Source organism: Thamnophis sirtalis, unplaced genomic scaffold (genome assembly GCF_051295495.1).
Source record: "Thamnophis sirtalis isolate CommonGarterSnake01/CBP01778 unplaced genomic scaffold, rThaSir2_p1.2 scaffold_5, whole genome shotgun sequence".
NCBI lineage: Eukaryota > Metazoa > Chordata > Lepidosauria > Squamata > Natricidae > Thamnophis > Thamnophis sirtalis.
Window position 1 is genome coordinate 88,427,875 of NW_028261385.1, and position 24,489 is coordinate 88,452,363.

Below are 24,489 nucleotides of genomic sequence, written 5' to 3' on the forward strand. Positions count from 1 at the left end.
CAGCTCTGGATTGTGTTCATGCTTGATAAATGAATGTGTGTCCTCTTAATAAAAGCTGAAGGACATGGTACACTAGTCTATATTATTTCACTCAATACAGAAATCCTGTAATTGATAACAATACCAGATTATGCTTGCAATTTTCCTAATTAGGAAAAGTGTATAACATAAATAGCATGATGAACCCTCCTTTCCAAATTGGTAACATGAATGGAAAGAGCTATTTATTTATCTATTTATTTAATTATTTATTTACTGGACTTATAGGCCCCAGCAATCTTTTATGACTGGGCAACTTTCAAAATAAAACAATAAAAAAGCAAAGATTAAAACAAAGAATTCCATTGTCCAAATAAAAAAAAGTCTGGAAAAATACAACCATCATTCAGGAAACCGAAATTTCACACGAGGGATCTATTCCCTACTCTGGCTCTAAGCCATCTTTTTAGGGCTTGTTTAAGTAGGGCTGGGGTGGGAGCCATAAGAATTTGGGGAGGTGGGGTAAAGGGCAAGAATGAATAAAGTTGAAAATTTATTACTAACTGCTATCTTGGAAATTTATACCTTACTGTTGTTAGGATTGTATCTTCCATTGTGTCCATTGTGAACTTGTAAATCTGCATGTATGCACTATTAATGTTCTCTATAATCTTTATTATTTGAAGGCTTACTATGTGAAGAAAATATAAATGAATGCAATTCAAATCCTTGTCTGAATAAAGCAGTCTGTGTTGATGATATTAATTCTTACCACTGCTTGTGTCCAGAAGGCTTCACAGGTCAGTCTATTTTATTGATGACCCTCTTCTAATATTTCATATAGCTCTCATGATGTTTTGAATTACTTGCAAGATCTTAAAAAAAGAGGGTTTTTATTTTTCAGTAAAAAAATGAGAAGTCTGTGGCATTAAAAAAAATGACGATATTTTTAGCAATTAATTAATATATTAGTAAATTGATTCTTCAATCTCCAGCAAATTTGTTATATTGCGTACCTACTTCAGGATTGTTTAAAAATGTATTTGACTAATTAACTTTTTTTTCATTTTCATTCTTTTTAATGTATCCAGAATCTATAAAGTTCAGAAATTACCTGGTGCTGATAACGTCTTTATTCCTTTTTTCCTTCTCAGGTACTCACTGTGAAGCAGAGGTAAATGAATGTCTTTCAAATCCCTGCTTCAACAAAGCTACCTGTGAAGATCAGGTTGCAGGTTTCCATTGCAAGTGCTTGCCTGGATTTATTGGTGCTCTGTGCGAAAAAAACATTAATGAATGTCTCAGTAGACCTTGTAAAAACGGAGCCGCATGCAAAGATGGAATCAATGGTTATAGGTAAAAAGATGTATGATATAGCTCTGAAGATATGTAAAGGTTTTAATAACGCCAATACAGTGTGTTTGTTTGTTTACTTGCTTGCTTGCTAAAGAACCGAAGTAGCTATCCCTTAGGGCAGGGATGTCAAACTTGCAGCCTTGGGGCCACACATATCGTGTGCTGGCCATGCCCACCCCTGTTTTAGCGAAGGGGGAAAGTCGTGATACATCATGTGACGACAACGTGACGCCGCATGTTTGACACTCCTGCCTTAGGGCCTAAATTATACCAGAATAACTGTTTTTGGACTCCTATCTCTCTAAAGTTATACATTAACTTTTCCTTTTGCCTTATAAGTATCTACTTCTATAAGTGAACATATCTCTAAGACACTATTAGTGCCTTAATCCACTAATGGAGCTATGGTCTCTACTGACTGAGTCTACATTCTTTTTTTCTATCCAATTTTTTGGCACTCTAGGTTTTTGTATTTTCACTTATTTTCACTTTATTTACTCTGGCTTACATGTCATTCCAGTCACAGATTACTTCCATATACAGTAATTGGATTAAAAAGTCTAACTCTGCCTAACTATCTCTTCCACATAAATGCATCTGGGGGATTTGTTCTGAATGGTTTTTTTCTCCTTGGCTGGGGGTTCGGGCATTTTTAACTCACTTTCTTTTGCCAGCTTTTTCTCCACATCAAATTTGGTCCAACTGTGTTTTGCTTTCAGAGAGTTATCCTGTTGATCCTGACAGATGGGCAAGGCAGGCTCCTCAGCATTTTATGCAATGTCTTTCCAACATTCTTTAGGGTTGCAAAAATAAACAAGAGCCAGAATTGTAAGCATTTCAAATTCAGACTCCACAATTGATCATTCCGCCCCCCCCCCCCAACTTCTTACATACTTAGGTTTTCCACTTACGATCATATTGGTTCTTAATTTCACTTAAGTACCTTACTTTGTATTTTAAGACAGCTAGAATGTATTTGTTCAGACTGTAGTAAAAAGAATTCTTTTGTTTTCTTTTGTCTTCTCAAAGGTGTCACTGTGTTACAGGATATACAGGGCCCCAATGTGAAGTGAACATTAATGAATGTGAATCCAATCCCTGTGAAAATCAAGGAACCTGTATGGATGCCTTGAACTCGTACGTTTGTAAATGTCCTCCTGGCTTTACAGGCAGCCGTTGTGAAACAGGTACCCAGGATTAAAGTATTAGCAAACAATAGCAAACCTATCTTGGCAACAATACTGCAGACTTGAACCGAAACCAGATGCTTCCCAAGAATATAGCAGATTTTGCAAATTCCAGTGTTCTGCCCCGGGCAATGAGGTTCTGCTCGGGCAGCCAGTTAACTCCACGCTTAGGAATATCTTTCAGATCGCGTTTATTATCAGGCATCCTTAATAGCAAAATTTACAGTTCAGTGTTAAGATTCTTCTGACTTTCCATGATCTGTCCCATCACGTAGTGTAAAAAGACATTAATTCCTCTAACCCATGCTGCTGGTGCAAAGCTGCTTCTGGTAGTGCCGAAGGCGATTCAGTGAATGGACAGTAATAAATCAATTTCCCGGGCAGAGTACCCCACTGCCCAATCAGGGAGCACAGATGTGGTTACATGTTATGGGACTACATTTCCCATAAGGTAGTTACATTTCCCATGAGGTAGTCTCTTAAAGGAGACAGCTCCTAATTCCTAAATTAGCTATATACTGTTGGGACAGCACACCCAGTATACAGTAAATAACTACAATAATTCAATATTGGATTTATTATTATAAATTCAATTTTAAACCAATAATATAAATGTGACACTGAAAAAAATGTATTTTGAATGCTGTCCAGAATCCACTAGAGTTGGGTGGCCATTAAATTTAAATAAATAATAATATTTAAAATCTTACTATTTCCTAAATTGCAATTTCATTTTCTATAAAGTTACAGAGTATTTCTTATGTGTTCTTCAAGTACTTGTTAATCAGCTGGAAAATATTTTCTTCATTCCTTGCTTTGTGTTAAAGTATTGTAGTACCTTTTTGGACAATTAGCAAATCATTAAAAATATACGATTATTATTTGTTAAACTAAATACTTTATTGTTCAAAAATACTAAAAATAATATAGTCATGCAGAAAATCAATCCATGTTGATTTTCTGCCTAACTATATTCCCAACTATGGTTGTTAAGAGTCAACACTGGCTTGAGGTAGATATTCTCTCAGTTGTAAACTTAATACAGTATGTCCTGGCTCTGGAGAAAAGAAAAGTTTATTGTCAGTATAGTAAATGTTCTCATCACTAAAACATGTTAATCTACCATTTTAGTGGTATTTTGAATGGGAAAAGATTTCTCTAATTTGCTGTGATAAAATATTTTGTTTCATGAACTGTTGGAATCCATTGGAATTCAAAGATATATTGATTTTAATTTAACTTAATTTTCCTTACCAAATTTAGATTCTGACGAAGCTCTCCTTTTGTCTGTAATAAACTGGAAGAGATATGTTTGCTTAACTCTTGAATAAAAGATGAAGCAAATGTAAATAATAATAATAATTAAAGAGCAAGTTCACGCATTTTAGTTGCTACATAGTAATACTGTGCACCAAGGAATGTTAACATCACATGACGGCACTAGAGATTTGAGATGGAATGGTTTTAATCCATCAGGGTTAACTGTCTAATTATATGGTATATCTTCTAAGGCTTAAGTGTCTTTAGATAGAGTGGGGAGGGAATGGAGTTTTTATAGCATCCTTTCCTCTGCCATGCCCACCAAGCCATGCCAACAGAACTGGCAGTAAAAAAATTTGAATCCTACCACTGAGGACTCTGTAAAACCGCTTAGAAAGGGCTGTAAAGCACTATGAATGGTATATAAGTGCTAGTGCTAGAATAGTGGGTATTTCTCCTAGGCGCTGCTTGGAGTGTCCAAGCACGGGTTAATTTCAGCTTTTACATTGGACATTTCTATATAAATCATTTTTATAGAAATGTGATGCTTAGTATTTTCTTAGAACCAGTGTGTCTATTTTGTTTAATATGGCTATATAATTGGAAAACCAGAGCCTCCCAACTTCTGTCTTGCTCAGTTTAAAAATAAACATTTTTATTCTGAACCAGTGCAATGGGAAAACATAATTCAAAGAACTGAATCATTTAAATCAAATATTTATTACTGTTCTAGACTAGGAAGGAAGATGGAGTACAATCAATTGAAAAGCTTAGAAGATAATCAGAACTAGATATAAAAGATATAGATATTAAAATGGAAAGTAGACATAAAAACAATAGTTTAAAAGAGTAAAAGAAGGGGTAGGAACATTAGATGCTTATAGGAGAGCATTAAATGTTGGAAGACTACATCTGACAAATTGTAGAGCACTATATTATTGTATTGTATTGTGTTGTATATATTATATTATGTTATATTATATTATATTATTATATTATATTATATTATATTATTATTCACTAGCAATACCTATTGGGGTCCTGGCTAGATCCAATTGATGTTCTGTTTCTGCTATATGCTATTTAGTGAGTATTTTGGCCTGAGCATATCATATGCTGAGGGAAAGACCTAGAGAGAAGCCCAAAGATGAAATCTTAGTTGCCACTGCCTGTTTCCATGTGGATTGAAATCACCCCTCAAAGTTAATAGAGCAAGGGTGGGGGAGGATACTTTGAGCCAATTGATGAGTATGGTCATGCTCATTTTAATCTCAACTTTCATGAAGCCTGTCTTTAGTGTCAGGGTAGCATTTTAAGACTACTCTTCAGTTTGGGACTTGAAAGGCTGATCTTGGAAATTTGAATTGTGCAAGTTCTTACGGTATAAAATTGAAGAAGGAGCACAGCTAGCCACCATAAATGTATTATGATATTGTCAAAGAACTAAACATTTTTCCTATCTGTTGCAGAGCAGTCTTCTGGATTTAACTTGGATTTTGAAGTCTCTGGAATTTATGGCTACGTTTTGCTTGATGGTGTCCTCCCCTCACTCAATGAGATCACATGTGCCTTTTGGATGAAATCTTCCGATACTACAAATTATGGGACTCCAATCTCTTATGCAGTGGAAAATGGAAGTGACAATGCATTCTTGATTACAGATTACAATGGGTATGTGAAGTATCTATAGCTTCCAGATCATATGCTTGGGGAAGAGATGCAAACTGTATTTTACTGCTTTATCAATAAAGCTAAGCTAGGGTTAACCTAGAGGTTAAACTCAATTTCATTAAGGGCCTCATCAGGATTGTGTTTGACCTTGGGGGGCCGAGAGGGTGTGGTCGGGATAGGTGTGGCCAGGATGCCAAGGACCGCACACAGCCCTCCCAAGCTCTGTTTTCGGCTGCAATGGCCTCCTGCAGCACTCTGACAGTGAAAACTGAGCTCGGGAGGGTTGCATGACAGCTTCCTGAAGCACTCTTCCAATGAAAACGGAACTCAGGAGGGCCCTCTTAAGCTCCGTTTGTGCTGGCAGAGGCACCGCGGGCCGGTCCTCTGCTGTTTCCAGGGCAGCCCTGTGGGCCAAATTTAAGCACTCCGCAGGCTGAATGCGACCCACAGGCCTTGAATTTGGCACCCCTTCTCTAGAGCTTGTTTTTCCATGTGTTCTGTTACGCAATAGAGCATTACACATTCTATATTCAGCAAGCAAGGAACCTATAGATTTGTGAACTATTCCTCTAGTCCATGCCAACAGAGGGAAATCTACTGTAGCTTACAACTTATACCATCTTGCATGGACCATCCAAATCCTAAGCTGTTTCAAGCAGGTCACTTCCATTTCTCTTCTCTTCTGATATAGGTGGGTACTGTATGTTAATGGGAAGGAAAGCATTACAGATTGCCCTTCTGTGAATGATGGCAATTGGCATCATATTGCTGTGACTTGGGCAAGTGGAGACGGAGCCTGGGGAGTGTACATCGATGGGAAATTGTCTGATGGAGGGAGTGGCTTATCTGTGGGAACAGAAATCCCTGGTATGTCTCCCTTCATTATTTATCTGGCTGTATTTATTTGCCATGTTATTCGGAGTCATTTTGACATATTTGACTAAAGGAATGTAAGATTCTCATCCTATACAACCTGGTAATATTCCAACAAAATTAATGAATCATTTAAAGCTATATTAGTACCAGTTTATTGTCCCAAGCAAATAGTGCCAACCATTATGTACAATAGCAATAATCAGTAGCTTTATTCCTTGCATTTGTGTGCGTGAACCCGTATGAAAAATGTAGTATCTGAAATCAATCCAAACATCTATCATAAAATGCAGAAGGGAGCAGCATTTGCTCTCTGCCTAGACACAAATGGTTATCTCATCTTTTCTATTTCAAACTGCACAGAGGTGGTATTCAGCAGGTTCTGACCAGTTCTGGAGAACCGGTAGTGGAAATTTTGAGTAGTTCTGAGAACCGGTAAATCCCACCTCTGACTGGTCCCGCCCCCATCTATTCTCTGCCTCACGAATCCCAGCTGATCGGGAGGAAATGGAGATTTTGCAGTAACTGTCCCTGGAGTGGGGTGAGAATGGAGATTTTACAGTATCCTTCCCCTGCCACGCCCACCAAGCCACATCTATAGAATCAGTAGTAAAAAAAATTTGAATCCCACCACTGAAACTGCAACACATTCATCTAATTTTATATAATTATACATGAAAACACCCATTCCTAACTACAGATTATATCAAAATAAACAAATATGTGTTGTAATGTCAAAAGTTCGAGCTTTCCATTCTCCTATTGCAGTGAGAACACGGGTATAAGGGGAGGAGTTTGCATTACGAAATTTCATTCTTGGCCTGCTTATTCTCCTCATGGACTTCTATGATTACATGAATGAATTGTGGAAACTACATCCGAAGAGCTTGGCATTTATATTTATATACAATGCCTATGTTCTGGCCCCCTCAGCAATCTGCCTTATAATCTGAAGTTTCTCCTAGGATGACAGTGCTTAAGTCAAGTTCTTTGTTATCAAATGCGGTAGCTCCTTATTCTGATTCTGTTTTCCTTTTAAATAGGTGGAGGTGCATTAGTACTGGGACAGGAGCAAGATCAAAGAGGAGAAGGCTTTAATCCAGCTGAGTCTTTTGTTGGCTCAATTAGCCAGCTGAACATTTGGGGTTATGCTCTGCCTCCTGAACAGGTAATATATTGAATCTGATTTGGTTTTACTGAAAGTTCCATTTTATTAAAGCTGTCTGCTATGGGAGTAAGAGTATTGCAGCATAGATGCCCAATATAGCCAATTTTTAGCTATATGGATTAATTAAAACTAAAACTAAATACAGAATAATCAGCGAACCCATTTATAAAGATGCTTCAAAGGGATGTGTTCATGGTGAACATTCCAAACAGAAAAGAACAAGGATGGGCCTTTTTGTTTTTATTTATTTTCCTTTTCATGAAGCATTCAATTGTACATTCACTTGTGGCTGAAAATTATCTGCCAATTTCTGTAGCTTCCAGATCAGCTGTGGCCCCTTTGATATGACAAAAAGCAATTTGCCATTGAAGTACTTCTTAGCAATAAAAGGGCTTCTCACTAAATGGCATTGGAGCAAGTAATCATAGGCCTATTATTAAGGGGGAAATGGAAATGGAGAAGAAGGGGTTAACTAAATCACCTTGAGCTTCTGGAAGAAAGGCAAACAAATGAGTTGAACTCAATCAAGATATGTGAGTGTAGCACAACATACTTTGCAAAGCATTAGAGCAGTTCATGATAATATAGTTTTCTATCTTTCATCTTTTTCTAAAATAATACATGCAAAAACTTAAAGTAAAACCCTAATCATGCCATTTTAAAATAATAAATTATTAAAATGAAATTAATTTTATATGCAAAGGTGTGTATGTATGTCTGTGTGTACATTTTTTGTCCGTATTTTGCATTTGTTTCCAACTAATTGGTGACAACACAGACAAATACATGTGTATTTTATTCTTTCTTGAACTCTAAGGTGAAGTCCTTGGCTACATCTTGTCCAGAGAATCTCCAGAAAGGCAACGTATTAGCTTGGCCGGATTTTCTTCCTGGGGTTGTTGGAAGAGTGAAGATAGATCCCAGGAGCATATTCTGTGCTGGTTAGACCTTTTGTTTGCTTTCAAAGCTTTAATAGAAGAATCATACAGTTGCATTCAAACCATGTTCAGAAAAACTGTGGCACTGAATGAATGGTTTCAGAAAGATCTCAGAGAGAAATTCAATAATAAAAGTTATTTCTCTTACAACAGACAGGTATAATGAAAGAGAAAATCAACAGGGTTGATATTTCTGACTTTCTCTTGTAACAAGGAGTGTATACGTATACTGGTAGTCCTCAACTTACGGCCACCATTGAGCCCAAATTTGATGATAAGTGAGAAATGAGTTAAGTGAGTTTTGCCCGATTTCACAACTTTTCTTGCCACAGTTGTTAAGTGAATCACTGCAGTTGTTAAGTTAGTAACCTGGCTGTTAATTGAGTCTGGCTTCCCCATTCACTTTGCTTGTCAGAAGGTGGCAAAAGGGGATCATCTGACCCTGGGACATAAGTATGAACCAGTTGCCAAGCATCTGAATTTTGATCACATGATCAGGGGAATGCTACAAAGGTCGTAACTGTAAAAAACAATCATGTCACTTTTTTCAGTGGTGTAACTTTGAACGTTCACTAAATGAACTGTTGTAATTCGAGGACTGCCTGTATTCTAGGACAGCAGTCCCCAACATTTCCAGCTTTGCGGACCAATAGAGGGGGAAAGGGAAAGGGGATCGGTACGAGTGTGCATGTCCACCACTTGTGCAAGTTGAATTTCAGACACGAACGTGCTTGCCCGCTTTTTGTGTAGCACAGTTCCGAACGGGCTACGGCCCAGAACTGGGTGGCAGCCCGGGGTTGAGGACCCCTGTAATAGCAAACATTCTTAATTCATTACACCAAACTGAATGGCCAATATTTCATATGGAAACAAGAAACCAGTCATGTTACAGTAGAAAAATGGAAGAGAGAGCTATTAAGGGCAAGAAGATTTATTAATATTTTAGAAACATAATTTCTAAATTATGGGAACAGCTTAAAAACATAAGTATTACATAACATTTTAATATAATTCAGTCCTCTATAAAGTTTGTACTAAATATTTACCTTAGTTGAATATTTTTTTAAGTTAAATGTTTGTGAAACAAACTATTTAAATTCAACTAAATTAATTAAAATAACATAAATTATGAATATAATTTCATGTAAGTGTGGTTCAAGAACAAATTCTAGCATAGTAGGTTTTTATTATTCCAATTATTCCTATTAACTATAAAATGCATCCTGAAATTCCGTCTGTCATTCCATATTCTTATGTTACACAGAGGTTCTCGGAGCAGGAGCATCCAAGAAAATAATCCCTGATAGCACATAGAAAAATGTTTTAAATTTACTGGTATTAGTTCTGAGGCATGAGGATAAAAATACAATATCCCCATGGCCTTGCATGGATACACTTGATCATTCAATGACTGGAACATTTAGTCTTAATTCCTCAAATTCCAGTGTTGTGTAATAAGCGTTCATTGGAACCTCAAGCAAAATATTTATGGTTTCCTGCACTAAGGATGTTGAAAGCATGAAATGTAGGACTGGGTCATAGAGAAATATTTCTTGGCCTTCATGAAACAATAATACATTTTTTTCTTGATTTGTTATTTGGTTTTTGTTGTTATTGGGGTTTTTTGTCATTTTTAAATATAATCATTGTTTTAAGTATTGAAATGTAGAACACTTCTTACTTTAAGAGAGCTTAGAAATGCTTACAGATTTAAGCAAGTAGCTTATTTAGTACAATATGAAGGACCAGAATGATGAGTACAGAATTGCAGGATTTAAAGTTTATTTCTTTTTGGTAAATATTCACAACTCAGCCATGCTTCCCTTATTCTCCCTTACCACATGGATAAAATATAATTCTCAGAATCTTCTTTCTCTTAAAAAATGGAATATTGATTTGGCAGTACAATGTAGTGGCATTTCATTTTAATGTACTAATCGAAGGGGGAGTTGTGAATATTTGATCAGTAAAAATGTAGATAATTGTGTCAAATTTGCTTAGTCAATGCACGTTACCTTGTTTATAACCTCACACATATTATCATCACAGAACTTGAATCGGTTGCCTGCAAAATCCACTGTAAATAGTGTGTTTGCTCTGTGAGGATACTATATATAAATTGTGCATACATGTTAATTTGTCCACAGATTGCCAACCTTTAGAAGGATCCATTCCCCACCTGAAAACTTCATCAGCTACTTTAAAGCCAGGATCAAAAATCTTTCTCTACTGTGATACCGGTTTCCACATAGTGGGAAATTCTGTCTTACATTGTCTAAATTTAGGACAGTGGGCACAACCTCTTCCACATTGTGAAAGTAAGCAGCTATTTTTGTAACAGTTTTATCTTCAGGATATACCGCACTATTGTTCAGATGTTCCTGGACATAAGTTTTTTTTAAAAGAAGTATTGAATGGAAGTCACTTAGGGACACCTAACGTATTTTTTTGAATTATTTTCATATAATCTAAATTTATTGTTAGTTTACGGAATAAATTTGCTTGTGTGTGTATGCATATACATATATATGGGTATGTGTGTTAGATGGTGCATGAGATGAGATGTTATTGTATTGTTAAGGGCTTATTGGATTTATTCTTCATGACCATTGTAGCTTTTTAAATGTTTTGTTGAGATTGGTTCCATTTTCTTTTTAATGTGTTTTTAGCAGCAAATTTTGGAAGCGCTTGCTGCTTGACTACAGTCAGTACAGGAAAGACACACTTTCTTCTTTAGGTTTCAGCCATAAACATTGAAGTTTGTATTATTAATGTAATTACAAATAGAATTATTTGCTGCCAGGAACTAGGACTTAAGCTCATGAAGCCATTTGAAGAAGTGTTTAAATAAATATGTGTCATTCCCTAATAGGTTTACATGTGCATTTATATACTGTCTGGGTATAGGAATTAGTTGTGGAGAACCTCCACCTTTAGAACATGGATTTTATTCGGCTGAGGATTTCTTTGCTGGAAGCTCTGTAACCTACCAGTGCAACAGTGGTTATTACTTGTTGGGAGACTCAAGGATGCTGTGTACAGACAATGGAAACTGGAACATTATTTCACCATCTTGCCTTGGTAAGTCTACATAGACCTTATGGTTAATATCAAAAGCTAAATCTATGCTTTCCTGTTCAATTCTAAGGATTTTGTGGCTATGAGTGACCACAGACGAGCAAGTATCATTTCTTGTATCACTACCCTGTTTTCCCAAAAATAAGACCTCCCTGGATAATAAGCCCAGTCGGGCTTTTGAGCACATGTGCTAAAATAAGCCCTCCCCAAAAAATAAACCCTCCCCAAATATATTGCAACACAGCAGCAGCTATGAGGTGACCATGCTCGCTGCCTCCTGCACCTCAAAAATAATAAGATCTGGAAGTCGACCGGAGGTTCTTCAGCTGAACAGATGTGGGGGGGGGGTGAGCTCTCAAGAGCTTCATATGAACCATGTCTGACAAACCTGTTCCAAGATCCTTTTTGGATCAGAACCTTCCTGGAGGGAGGGCGAAGAAGGGACAGCGTCTCATCAGACCTAGAGGGAGGCAACAGGTCCCTCGCAGGTCGGAGATTTGTCCTCTGAATTGGAGCAGGGGTGGCAGCTTGGCTGCACAGAAGCTGGCTTCCTGCCAAAGCACTGAGCAGGAGCACACAGGAGATGAGATGAAAGACCGGTAAGAAGATTCATTTAACCAACAGTCATAAATCAAAACTTGGAAAAGGCAAAGAATCTTGAGAGTATAAATAATATATAGTAAACAGACAGATCTGAATTTTGGTAAAAGGAAAGAAAGAAAAGGAAAATGGAGGGTTGAAATGCCACCCCCACCCCAAATGCTATTTCCTTGAAATAATTTGGACAGAAATTGCGATAGCAAAGAAGTGACAAACCCACTTAAATATAAACCCTAAATTTGGTTTTGGAAATAGAAATCAAACTTCCCAAGGGTTTTCGTCTGAACTTCTTCCAACTCTAATTAGGGAGAAAAATCAAGAAAAAAGCACTACCTTCTCACTGATAACCTCATCTTGACTGTGCAGGAAGTTTTAATTAACCAACTGCCATAAATCAGAATTGGGAAAAGTTGCAGCTTTTCTTCCAGTTTTACATAAACTGAAGTAGCTAAATTTAAGATGGACCAAAGCCTCGAAATAAGATCTGCATAACTAACTGCAATTTTGGAACTGGACATTTAAGGAAGAACAAAAGACCAAGATGGCTCCCACCTCTCTTCCACATAGCAGTTGAAGTAGATAAATTTAAGGTGGACCAGAACTCTGAAAGAAGAGTTGTAAAACTAACTAACTTTGGAACTGGACATCATGGAAAACGGGGGATTTGAAGAACTATGTGAAATCATAAAAAATATTCATAAACCAATAAAATCAATAAAATTAAGCCTAAATAGAATTCTGAACCCAGAGAAGCAGGGATTTAAAGAAGAGGGGAAAGAAGAATGGGGGAAAAATAATGAAGATAATGAAGGGGTAGAAACAGTGGGAAATAAAAAGCAGACAAAACACTCCATAGGGCTTGATAGTGGTATAAGGGAAATGGTAAAGGCGAGATGTGTCCCAACAAAAGGGAATAAAAAGCAGACAAAAGATATTTCGGAGGTTTACAGTGGCATAAGGAAAATTGAATTAGGAGATTATGCCCCAACAAAGAGAAATATAAAAGACAGTGGAGTGGGGAAAATTGAAGAGGATGGATGTGTCAAAATGAAGAAAAGGGAGAAGGCAGGAACAGAGAAGACTTACTAGGAAAAAAATCAGACAACTAGAAATTGTTATATGGGAAAATATAAAGTTAAGATAAGGGAGTTATTCCTAAATATGACAATAAAATGGAGTTGCTAACTGATTGAATATGGTAATGGAAAGATAATTAAATAAAGGTCAAAAGACATGGAATAATGGATAAATATGAAACTGATATGGGGAGATTGTAAAGCAGAGGTTTGTGATTCACTTTTTTACATAATAATTAAAGTGAGTTGCTAATTGATTGAATATGACAACAGAAGGACAATTAAGCATGTGTTAAAATATATGAATCATGGATATATATATATAGAACCTTTAAGATGATGAATAAAGTAAGATGTGTACCATTTGTTATTCTATCCAGTAGACTAAGGGAATTGTAATGAACATTGAACAACAAGGATTGCTATTTAAAGAAAATTAAGGGTAATCCAATCCAAGATATGGAAAAATGGAGAGGGAACATGAAATATACTTACAATGGGCAACTATTGAGATTTAAAGACAGAATCACAAATTGGCGGCATGTAAGGATGTATAATTATATAAATATAATGATGAGAATAGTGGGGAATTGTAACCAGGTCTACATCTCGGCCAAAACTAGGCTTGGGGGGGGGGGGTGGAGGTTAAAAGCACAATGACTATATATTTTCTTTTAAGTCTTGTCTTGCACTCCCTTCCCCCCATTGTTGTAAGCCGCCCTGAGTCCCCTCAGGGAAAAGGGCGGCATATAAATGTTCAATAAAATCTAAAATCTAAATCTAAATATGTATCCTTTTTTGTTCTATTTCTTAAAAAAAGGAAGAAGATATATGTTAAAATTAAATATGTATATTGAAAAGGAATTATAAATATCATCAATATAAAATGAGCTTGCTCAGAAGCTGAAATACACCAAGTAAATGAGATGAAGAGTGTGAAATAGAGGAGGGAGGTAAGGGAAGAAGAGAGGGATAGGAGATAGGAAGGGGGAGGGGAGAAGAGAAAGGAGGAATGGAAAGGAGGGAGAACAGAAGGAGAGAGGAAGGGGAAGTAGGTAAGGATGACAGAAGGAAGGAAGAGATAGAGAGGGAAAGGAGAGAGGGAGAAGAACGTGATAGATAAGGTATAAATATGGTTTATGGAGAGCAGAAGAGCCAATAATTGTTTTTGGGAGTTGATGGTAAGGTGAATTGATGTAAACATTTAATAATACAATGTGATGGTGGCTATGTAATAATATATATGTGTATACAAAATAAAAAAACTTGGGGACTTCCTGGGGGCGTGGCCTGTTGCCGAGGAGGGCTCCACCGAGCTCCTCAGAGATCTGGTTTGTATATCTAAATAAGATCATAGATAGCACCCCTTTTTGGCTAAGAAAGGGGCAGGGAGGATAGCTCCGTAGGCTAGGGTCTATTCGTAAGCCACAGCCTCTTTCTTTTTTTTGGCTGTGGAAAAAGATTAGATCCAGCCGGAGCGGAGCTTTGATCTCCAGCCAGTTCTTCTCAGCTGCCTTTTTTTTTTTTGGCAGCCCCAGACAGGCTAGCCCCCCCCAGGACAAAACAAAGTTTTTTCAAGCTAGAATTGATACGGGAGGGTACCACCCCTGTGAGATTTATGCTTTTATTACTATCTTAAATACCAGCACCATTCGTCTTAGAGACTTCTTTGTCTAAATAGACCTCAAAATGGCGATTTCTCTCCGTGGATGATTGATACTGGATGTACTTAGCTGGTGTTATCTTCCTGCAGACCGCTCCTTAACAAAATAAACTCTTCTTTTTTGGAAATAGAGGGGAGCGAAGCGCTGCTTACTTGTTTATTTATTATGGCACCCAGATCAAAGAAGCGTCTTGCTACAAATGTGTCTAAAGAATTTAAAGAATGTTTACTGGAAACACAGCCTTTGTCTCCTACGCCCTCTACTGGAGAATTTTTAACACAGGAATATCTCTTTAAAATGCTTAATGCCTTTAAGCAAGAACTTAAGGAATTTGTATTGGAACTTTATGATGATCTAAAATCTAAAGTTAATCAAATGAAGGTGAATACGTTTGCAGCCGTGTCTGCCCTGTCAGATTACTCTGCTGAAATAGAGAACAAATTGGAAAGTTTGGAGAAGGCTAATTTTAATTTGACTACCAATATTCAAATTTTACAACAAAAAATTAGAAATAACGAAGAACAGCTTATGATGATAAATTTTAATAGGAAGGCATTTGCAATAAGAGTCAGAGGATTCCGTGAAAAGGAGCAAGAGAATCTGAAACAGACCTTTGCTGAAGCCTTCAGCCATGCGCTGGGAAGCCCGGGACTTAACTTTGATTGGCAGATTCGGAAAATCTATCGCCAGAACTCATTGATAGCGGTACAGCGACAGCTCCCGAGGGACATAATTATACATTTCTCTACAAAAGAATCTAGAAATGCGATTGTGCAAAAGTTTCATAATAACAGTTTCCGAGTTGACGGCCAAGACCTGATTGTTTTCAAAGATATTCCTTTTCAGATGCTGAAGGCAAGAAGGGACTACACCTTTTTAACTAAGGAGCTTAGGAGTCAACAGATTCGATACAGATGGGAGGCCCCTGCCGGTATCACGGTTACATTTGAGAATCAAAGATTTCGTCTTAACTCTGTTTCGGAGGCTCAAGATTTCTATTGTAGGATTCTGAAGGCGGGACTTCCTGACGCGCTTGGAAGAGAGGAGAGACAAGCGGAAGGAGAAGGCAAGCGGCTGGCCATGTGGCTGCAAGATGGAGGGGGTAGCCCCTCCTCCCTCGGAGAAGCAGAAAAACGGAGATCGAGAATTTAGACATTTCAAAATGCTTGCTAAAGTTGAGGACTGAATGGGGGTTTGAGACCTCTCTCCGGTAGAAGAAGCGGACTAATTTTTATCAGAAGGGAAAGCTGGGTGTAACTACTTTGAGCTAGATTCTAAATTAACGTTAGCATAAATTTGATAGTGGTAAATATCAGACAAGCAAGGGATGAGGGTAAAATTTACGTTGTTTAAAGTTTATTAGAACAGAAAGCCGGTTGGGATTATCTTAAGATAAATGTAAAAAGAATGTGGAATGATTTATGTTGTTTAAACTTTGTTAGATGGGATTATTTTAAAATAGAAGGTTAACTGACTTTTGCTGAAAGTATTATTTGAATATGTGGAATGATCCATGCTATTTAACTTTTATTTGAAGGGAAAATTGGTTGAAATCGCTCTGAGTTACATTTTAAACAAATGCTAGTATAAATTTGATAGTGGTAAATATCAGACAAGTAAGGGATGAGGGTAAAATGCATGTGGAATGAACTATGTTATTTGTGGTAAACATCAGACAAGCAAGGGATGAGGGTAAAATTTACGTTGTTTAAAGCTTATTAGAACAGAAAGCCGGTTGGGATTATCTTAAGATAAGTGTAAAAAGAATGCGGAATGATTTATGTTGTTTAAACTTTGTTAGAAGGGATTACTTTAAAATAGAAGGTTAACTGACTCTTGCTGAAAGTATTATTTGAATATGTGGAATGATCCATGCTACTTAACTTTTATTTGAAGGGAAAGTTGGTTGAAACCGCTCTGAGTTATATTTTAAACAAATGCTAATATAAATTTGATAGTGGTAAATATCAGACAAATGAGGGATGAGGGTAAAATGCATGTGGAATGAACTACGTTATTCAAATCCTATTAGAAGAGGAAGTCGGTTGGAATTATCTTAAGATAGAAATTGATTCCTGTGTAAAGTAATATTTGATCTACGCTGTTTAATTTTACTAAGAAGGGGATTTTGAATTACTGTTTGAAAAGGGGGTAAAGAAAGATCATTTACGCTGTTTAAATTTTACTAGAAGGGAAAGTTTGATTACTTGTCTGTAAAGTTATATTTGAATATATGGCATGAACCACGTTGCTTAAATTTTATCGGAAGGGATCATGAGGTTTAGGAAGAGGAACGGGAGAATCTACAGAAGGTTGGGGTAAATAGCAAAGAAGTAAGAGACGAGAATAAAATATAGATAGAATGATTTATACTATTTAAGCATAGATAAAGATGGGGGGCTGAGATCAACACAAAGAGTGGTTTCTTTTTTTTTCTTTTTTTCTTTTTTTTTCTTTTTTCTCTTTTCTCTTTTCTTTTCTCTTTTTTTTTTCTTTTTTCTCTGTTTTTTTTTTCTTTTGATATATTACTTTTATTTTTTAATCCATATGTATACAAGATATTTTAGACAGAGGTAGTGCCAGGTGTGGGCCCTGGGAAGTCGGGAGGATTAGGGATGGGGATTTGTGGGGGGTGGGGTGGGGGGGTGTTAACATAGTCTTAATAAGAACAAGAATGTATTTATATACGGTGGTTCTTTTTTTTTTTTTCCTTTTTTTTTTCTTTTTTTTCCTTGGTTCATTTTACTTTGATCAGATCAAACAACACTCGAATAAAGGCATACACCAAGGAGGGAGGTAGAGGGAAAGAAGAGGGAGGAGTAAGGAAGGAGTAAGGGGAATGTAAGGAGGGTGTCCGGGGAGTAAGGGGAGGAGGAAGGTTTGAGGGGAAAGGGAAGTAGGAGGGGAGTGTTAGAGGGAGAAAGGAAAGTTGGAGGGGGTAGATGGGGTGTATGGAGGATGAAAGGGTTAGGTGGGGTTGTGAATGATGAGTTGTGTTTCCTTTTTATTTGTTCGTTTTATTCCCTTTTTCTTTTTTTTCTTTTCTTATAGTAAATACCCTGTATATAAATGATTGCAAATGGAATGTGAAAATTGAATAAAATATATTTAAAAGGAATAAAAAATAAAAAATAAAAAAAAATAAAAAAACTTAATATGCAAAATAATAATAATAAGATCTCCCCAAAAATGAGGCCAAGTGCTTATTTCGGGGGTCAAAAGAATATAAGACCCCGTCTTATTTTCAGGGGAAACACAATATGCTATTGCGCAAAATGGGTAATACATATCAGCTGCAACATACTGTAACTGACACAAATTATGCGCTTCATATAAGTCAGTGATGGCGAACCTATGGCACACATGCCAGAGGTGGCACACAGAGCCCTCTCTTCTGGCATGCATGCCATCGCCCCTGGTCAGATCTCCATGGCATTTCTTTCGTGAGCTTCTATTTCCCTGCAAATGACGAAACAGAAGCTCACAAAAGAAAAAGATCTTATCTCTTGCCGTGCTGCCGATGTTGGGATGCCGTGTCTCCCGCCGGCCAGCCGGTCTTCAGATCTCTGCTGCACATGCACGCATGACTGCGCACACGTTCATGTCCGCATATGCACATGTCTGCATGTGCATGTTCATGCCTATCTGTGCATGCACATGTTCATGTTTATCTGCACGTTCGTGCATTCGCATGCACATGTTTTAGTTTGGGCAGGCGCGCACGCAGTTTGGGGACTTGGTGCCTAAAAGGTTCGCCATCACTGATATATGTGGTGCAGTGATGACATGATACATGACATGTTATTGTGGCTTACACTTGTGGCTCAGATATATAATACGTTGATTAAGCATAGATCCAAGATCTAAAAAGATTCTTTGGATTTCTCAAGTCCTACATGTTCCATAGGATTTATAAAAACAGTTAACTTGTGAAGAAGTTTAAAGCTCAAGCTCTCTGCGATACATACAGTTTTGTGGGTCTTTGGATTCTGGTAGAAAAGGGAAATCATTATTTATTAATTTGTGGTCCAAGACCAAATCAACAAACATTAAAACATATATAGTAGTTTAACCATTTAAATGTATAACTTACCTAGAAGTCACAAACAATCAAATCTTTGAGGAAGACACCAGCCAATTCGCTACAAATTAAATAAAATCACTTCTGCCCTACATATATTTAGCTCCTGCCAATCTAGCAATTCAAAAGTATGCAAAAGCAAATAGATAAATAGTACCATTTTTCTGGGAAGGTAACAGCACTCTGTGTTTCGCTGTATCTCCATACTACAGCGTTAGGTCATGGTGGCCACATGACCATGGGAACGTCTTCGGACAACATTGGCTCAATGACCTTGAAATGGAGATGTGCATTGCCCCCTAAGGTCAGCCATGATTAGCAGAGTAAAATCTACAGGGACTCCTTTACTTACATACATTTAGAAGTTGGTGGCCTAAAAGGAAAGAAATGATCTCCTTAGCATAAGAAAAATAAAACTTTGTAATAATTAGGGTTATAAATTGTAATTGTTACTGTGTATAGAACAGACATTTAATAGAAAATGTGTACAGATTCAACCTTCCTATTTGAACATAAAATTGTTATGTGGGAGGTTGAACTATCTTCCAGTTCTTGCTCTGATGGGTGGTGCATTGATTCAGGCCAGAGGAGGGGAAAAACACCAATGACTCTAATGGTAGGAGGAGATATGTGGTCCATCATGCTTTTTTTCACATATGTAATATATCCATTACATTTTTTGACAGAATTTGGTTAGATAACTTTTGAGAACTGCTTACAGTACAAAGAATGTCTGTTTGCATTTTTGTCATCACTCAGAATCTGCCTCAGTCAGCAGTTTTTCATAAGTTTTATTATATCCTTTTAAAGCACCATGTGTACTTTGTATAGAAAGAAAGAAAAATGCAGGCATCCACATTTTTTTCACAGATTACTTTCAAAAGATCTTAAAATAATCAGCATTTTAATATTTTGTAAGAGAACAGAACTTAGTCTCATTCCTAGAAAACTAATTTCAGGAAGAAGAACACTAAGTTCTGATATAGTTAGTCCTGGACTTATGACCCCCAAGTGGAATTGGAATTTTGATCGCTAAAAGAGGCAGCTGACCCTCTTCAGAGGTGATCTGCTGCCTATCAGCACCACTGCCTGTCAGCAGCTGACCCTTCCCTGTGTCTGTGCAAGCAGGCAGCTCTCCATTTGGTCGACCACCTCCCCCAGTGCCTGAGGGGTCCGGGACAGCATTATCTTCAGCATCTGGCCTCTCTGATCATGCCAAGGGAGAGGTGCCAGCCCTGTTGAACAGCTCCAGTTCCAATTCCTCATCGTCTGAACTGGACTCTGATGGGGCCACAACAGCAAGATGATTTATGGATCTAATGCCATAAACATTCATGGCACTTCAGAGAATAAGAAAAGGATAAAATAGGCCAGGATTTTAATCAGAATGGCCTAGAAAATTAAAATGGTGAAGAAGAAAGACAGTAATGGACGCATGGGAGCAATCATAGTTAGATGCCATTTGGTTCAAAGGGAGAACTGCAAAAGGGAACCTACATAGTTGGACTGAATTTACTGAGAGTGACAGAGAAAAGTTAGCAGCATTTGCTGTTTTCTGTGAGTGCCAGGCTTAAGAGTCAGAAAAAGAGAATGGGAGCAGACTTTCAGGAGATTAGAAGGATTAGATTATAAGGATAATCTGGAGTGAAAAGATACAGGGGCTGTTGGAAGCAGTACAGGAAAGTGAAGGGAAGGAGAGTGACATTTTCTTAATAACATGAAATACTGTTATTTGTTTCTAGATGTTGATGAATGTGCAGTTGGTTCAGACTGTGACTCCCATGCTTCTTGCCTTAATACAAATGGATCCTACATATGTACCTGCATTCACCCATATACAGGAGACGGCAAGAAATGTGCAGGTAAAGGAGCAGGAATGCAGAACTGTTTCAATAGGCACATGGAAAATTGCTTGTGTTCTATAGAATCATAGTTATATTTTAGTCCTCCTCTCCAAATCCATCATTGAAATTCCAGATTACCAGCCTCCCAAAATGTGTAGTATAGCAATTGCAGTGCTTTACAGCCCTCTCTAAGTAGTTTGTAGTTTGAGTCGGCATCTTGCCCCCAACAATCTGGGTCCTCATTTTGCCAACCTCGGAAGAATGGAAAGCTGAGTCAATCTTGGACTGGTCAGAATTGAACTGCCAAACTGCTGTAAGCTGGCAGTCAGCAGAAGTAGCCTGCATTACTGCATTCTAACCACTGAACCACCACAGCAATATAATTGGTATAAGGTTTAAATGGAGCTGGCTTAAATATTTTATTAACAGGATAAAATATTGTTAGTAATCCTTCATTAAGACCATATTACACCTTATTTATCTTAAAACTGAATCTTTTTTTCTAAAATGATATGTTCTATTAAATCATATGTTCAATGGATAATGCATAACTCTTATTTCCAAGCAAATTCAGACCCGGTAACTTGTCATTTGTCCTTTGGATTGAGAAAATTTGTCATAAATTTAACACAGATAGCTACAATTATAACCCAGAAATGGCAAAAAGGCCAAAAAAAAAATGCAAGAGGGTCAGGATAGCTCCTTCCTAGAATTTCTCAAAGTATATCTTTAATGATGCAAGTAGCTGCTTTGGTTTGGTAAGATTTCTATCTATAGGTAAGGAACACTAAAGGAAACTGCTTAAAAATAACTGTTTCTTGGTTTTGTAGCCTGACACTAGTATAGTGTTGAAAATAGTAAAGAAAATATCTCATGATGCAAGGTGAACAACTTGCAGTAATGGTATAATTCCAAGTAATGAAAAAATGACTCTAAGGTTGATCTAAACTGTTCTTCAAAGAGTTTGATGAGCATTCCCATGCTTTTTTTGTCTGGGCTTTTACCCTGCCAAGTTGCCTACTTCAATGTTGCGTGATTTGTTTTCATTTTTAAGCACATGAGCCACACCTGATGTCAGTAAGCTCTGTTTTACCTTATATCTGATTCCAAAGAACCCGTAAAATGCAAACACCCAGAAGATCCTGAACATGGTCGCTCGCATGGAGTCAGCTACACTGTTGGTAGCGAAATCAGGTTTTCATGTGAAAAGGGCTACCAGCTAAAAGGAGCGAGTCAAGTTACATGTTTGGAATCTGGGGAATGGAGCCATCTGATACCATTCTGCGAAGGTATTTTTTTTTAATACTTATTATGATTGTATAGATAGAAATCATAGCAGTCTGGATAGGCTACTATGGATAAAATTTACAGGAATTGCTTGTTCAAAAAAAAAAGTACCAAAACATGATACTTAAGAGTTCATAGATTTCTTCCCATACAGGTGGAAATTAAAAAAATTAGACTATCGTGCAAAAGTTCATTTATTTCAGTAATGCAACTTAAAAGGTGAAACTAATATATGAGATAGACTCATTACATGCAAAGCAAGATAGTTCAAGCCATGATTTGTCTTCATTGTGATGATTATGGCTTACAGCTCATGAAAACCCCAAATCCACCATCTCAGAAAATTAGAATATTACATGCAATCAATAAAACAAGGCTTGTACATAGAACAATATTGGACCTCTGAAAAGTATAAGCATGCATATGTACTCAGTACTTGGCTTGTCCCCTTTTGCAGCAATTACTGCCTCAGCCTGTGGCACTGCTGAGGTGTTATGGAAGACCAGGATGCTTCAATAGTGGTCTTCAGCTCTTCTGCATTGTTTGGTCTCATGTCTCTCATCTTTCTCTTGGCAATTCCCCATAGATTCTCTTTGGGGTTCAAGTCAGGCGAGTTTGCTGGCCAATCAAGCATAGCAATCCCACGGTCATTGAACCAGGTTTTGGTGCTTTTGACAGTGTGGGCAGGTGCCAAGTCCTGCTGGAAAATGAAGTCAGCATCCCCATAAAGCTCGTCTGTGGAAGGAAGCATGAAGTGCTCCAAAATCTCCTGGTAGATGGCTGGGTTGACCCTGGACTTAATGAAGCACAGTGCACCAACACCAGCAGATGACATGGCTCCCCAAATCAACACAGACTGTGGAAACTTCACACTGGACTTCAAGCATCTTGCAGTGTGTGCCTCTCGATTCTTCCTCCATACTTTGGGTCCTTAGTTTCAAAATGAGATGCAAAAGTTGCTCTCATCAGAAAAGAGGATTTTGGACCACTGAGCAACAGACCAGGTCTATTTTTCTTTAGCCCAGGTAAGACACTTCTGACATTGTTGTTCAGGAGTGGCTTGACAAGAGGAATACGACATTTGAAGCCCATGTCCAGGATCCGTCTGTGTGTGGTGGCTCTTGATGCACTGACTCCAGCCTCAGTCCACTCCTTGTGAAAGTCCCCAACACTTTTGAATGGCCTTTTCCTGACAATCCTCTCCAGGCTGCGGTCATCCCTGCTGCTTGTGCACCTTTTTCTTCCACATTTTTCCCTTCCACATAACTTTCTATTAATGTGCTTTGATACAGGACTTTGGGAACATCCAACTTCTTTTGCAATGACCTTTTGAGGCTTTATCCCTCCTTATGGAGGGTGTCAATGATGGTTTTCTGCACAACTGTCAGGTCAGCAGTCTTTCCCATAATTGTGATTCCTACTGAACCAGACTGAGAGACCATTTAAAGGCTCAGGAATCCTTTGCAGATGTTATGGCTTAATTAGCTGATTAGAGTGGGACACTTTGAGCCTAGAATATTGCACCTTTTCACAATATTCTAATTTTCTGAGATTGTGGATTTGGGGTTTTCATGAGCTGTAAACCATAATTATCACAATGGTGACAAATCACGGCTTGAACTATCTTGCTTTGCATGTAATGAGTCTTATCTCGTATATTAGTTTCACCTTTTAAGTTGCATTACTGAAATAAATGAACTTTTGCACAATATTCTAATTTTAGAATATTTAGAATAAGGGAAAGGGAAATATTCATAAGTCATTCAGTGAAGCAGTGGTGGAACACAAGCTTATCTGAGATTATGTAAAAACTATTGGATATTGGATATCTCTGTTGCATTCCAGAAATGGAGTAACAGTGAAATTATTTCTGAATTTCTATCCAACCTACATTCCTTTTTGTTCCAAATTTACTTTCTAATAATATAAGATTTTCCTGCTCCCCAACTACTTAATACTAGCATTTAGTTTGATTTCCATTTCCCTTTTGGGGGTGTAGTAATGTTATAGCAATATATTTTGCATAATCAAAATGATGTTTTTAATTTGTTTTCTTCAAGCTATTTCCTGTGGTATTCCACCCCATCCTAAAAATGGTGCAATCGATGGCTCCAGATTTACATTTGGTAGTAGAGTAATGTTCAGGTAGGAGATCATTATAGCTGGGACTTGTTATTTGGCAACAAATATGGAAAATATATAATTATCATTGGAAAAAAATTAATAGACTATAGTAATGCATTTAATCTATATTAGAAATACTACAAAGTATTTATTTATTTATATCCCACCTTTATTATTTGCACATATAAGTCAAGGCAGCAAATATATCCAACACACCTTCCCAGGTGAGCTGCAGTACTGAAAATACTGAAGTATTTATTATAGAAATTATTCGGAAAACTATCTGCTTCCATCTGTGAAGTT

General features: G+C 37.4%; 1 protein-coding gene across 1 annotated transcript in view; it reads left to right on the forward strand.

Moving 5' to 3' along the window:
* SVEP1 (sushi, von Willebrand factor type A, EGF and pentraxin domain containing 1) overlaps positions 1–24,489 on the forward strand; it is a 154,551-nt gene that overhangs the window by 93,267 nt on the left and 36,795 nt on the right. Inside the window, exons 23-34 of the mRNA XM_087716154.1 lie at positions 666–779; positions 1,134–1,335; positions 2,365–2,522; positions 5,252–5,453; positions 6,145–6,320; positions 7,370–7,494; positions 8,312–8,435; positions 10,580–10,750; positions 11,340–11,513; positions 20,674–20,793; positions 21,888–22,064; positions 24,123–24,207. Of these exons, the coding sequence (XP_087572280.1) occupies positions 666–779; positions 1,134–1,335; positions 2,365–2,522; positions 5,252–5,453; positions 6,145–6,320; positions 7,370–7,494; positions 8,312–8,435; positions 10,580–10,750; positions 11,340–11,513; positions 20,674–20,793; positions 21,888–22,064; positions 24,123–24,207 (1,828 nt within the window). The remainder of the gene's footprint in view (positions 1–665; positions 780–1,133; positions 1,336–2,364; positions 2,523–5,251; positions 5,454–6,144; positions 6,321–7,369; positions 7,495–8,311; positions 8,436–10,579; positions 10,751–11,339; positions 11,514–20,673; positions 20,794–21,887; positions 22,065–24,122; positions 24,208–24,489) is intronic.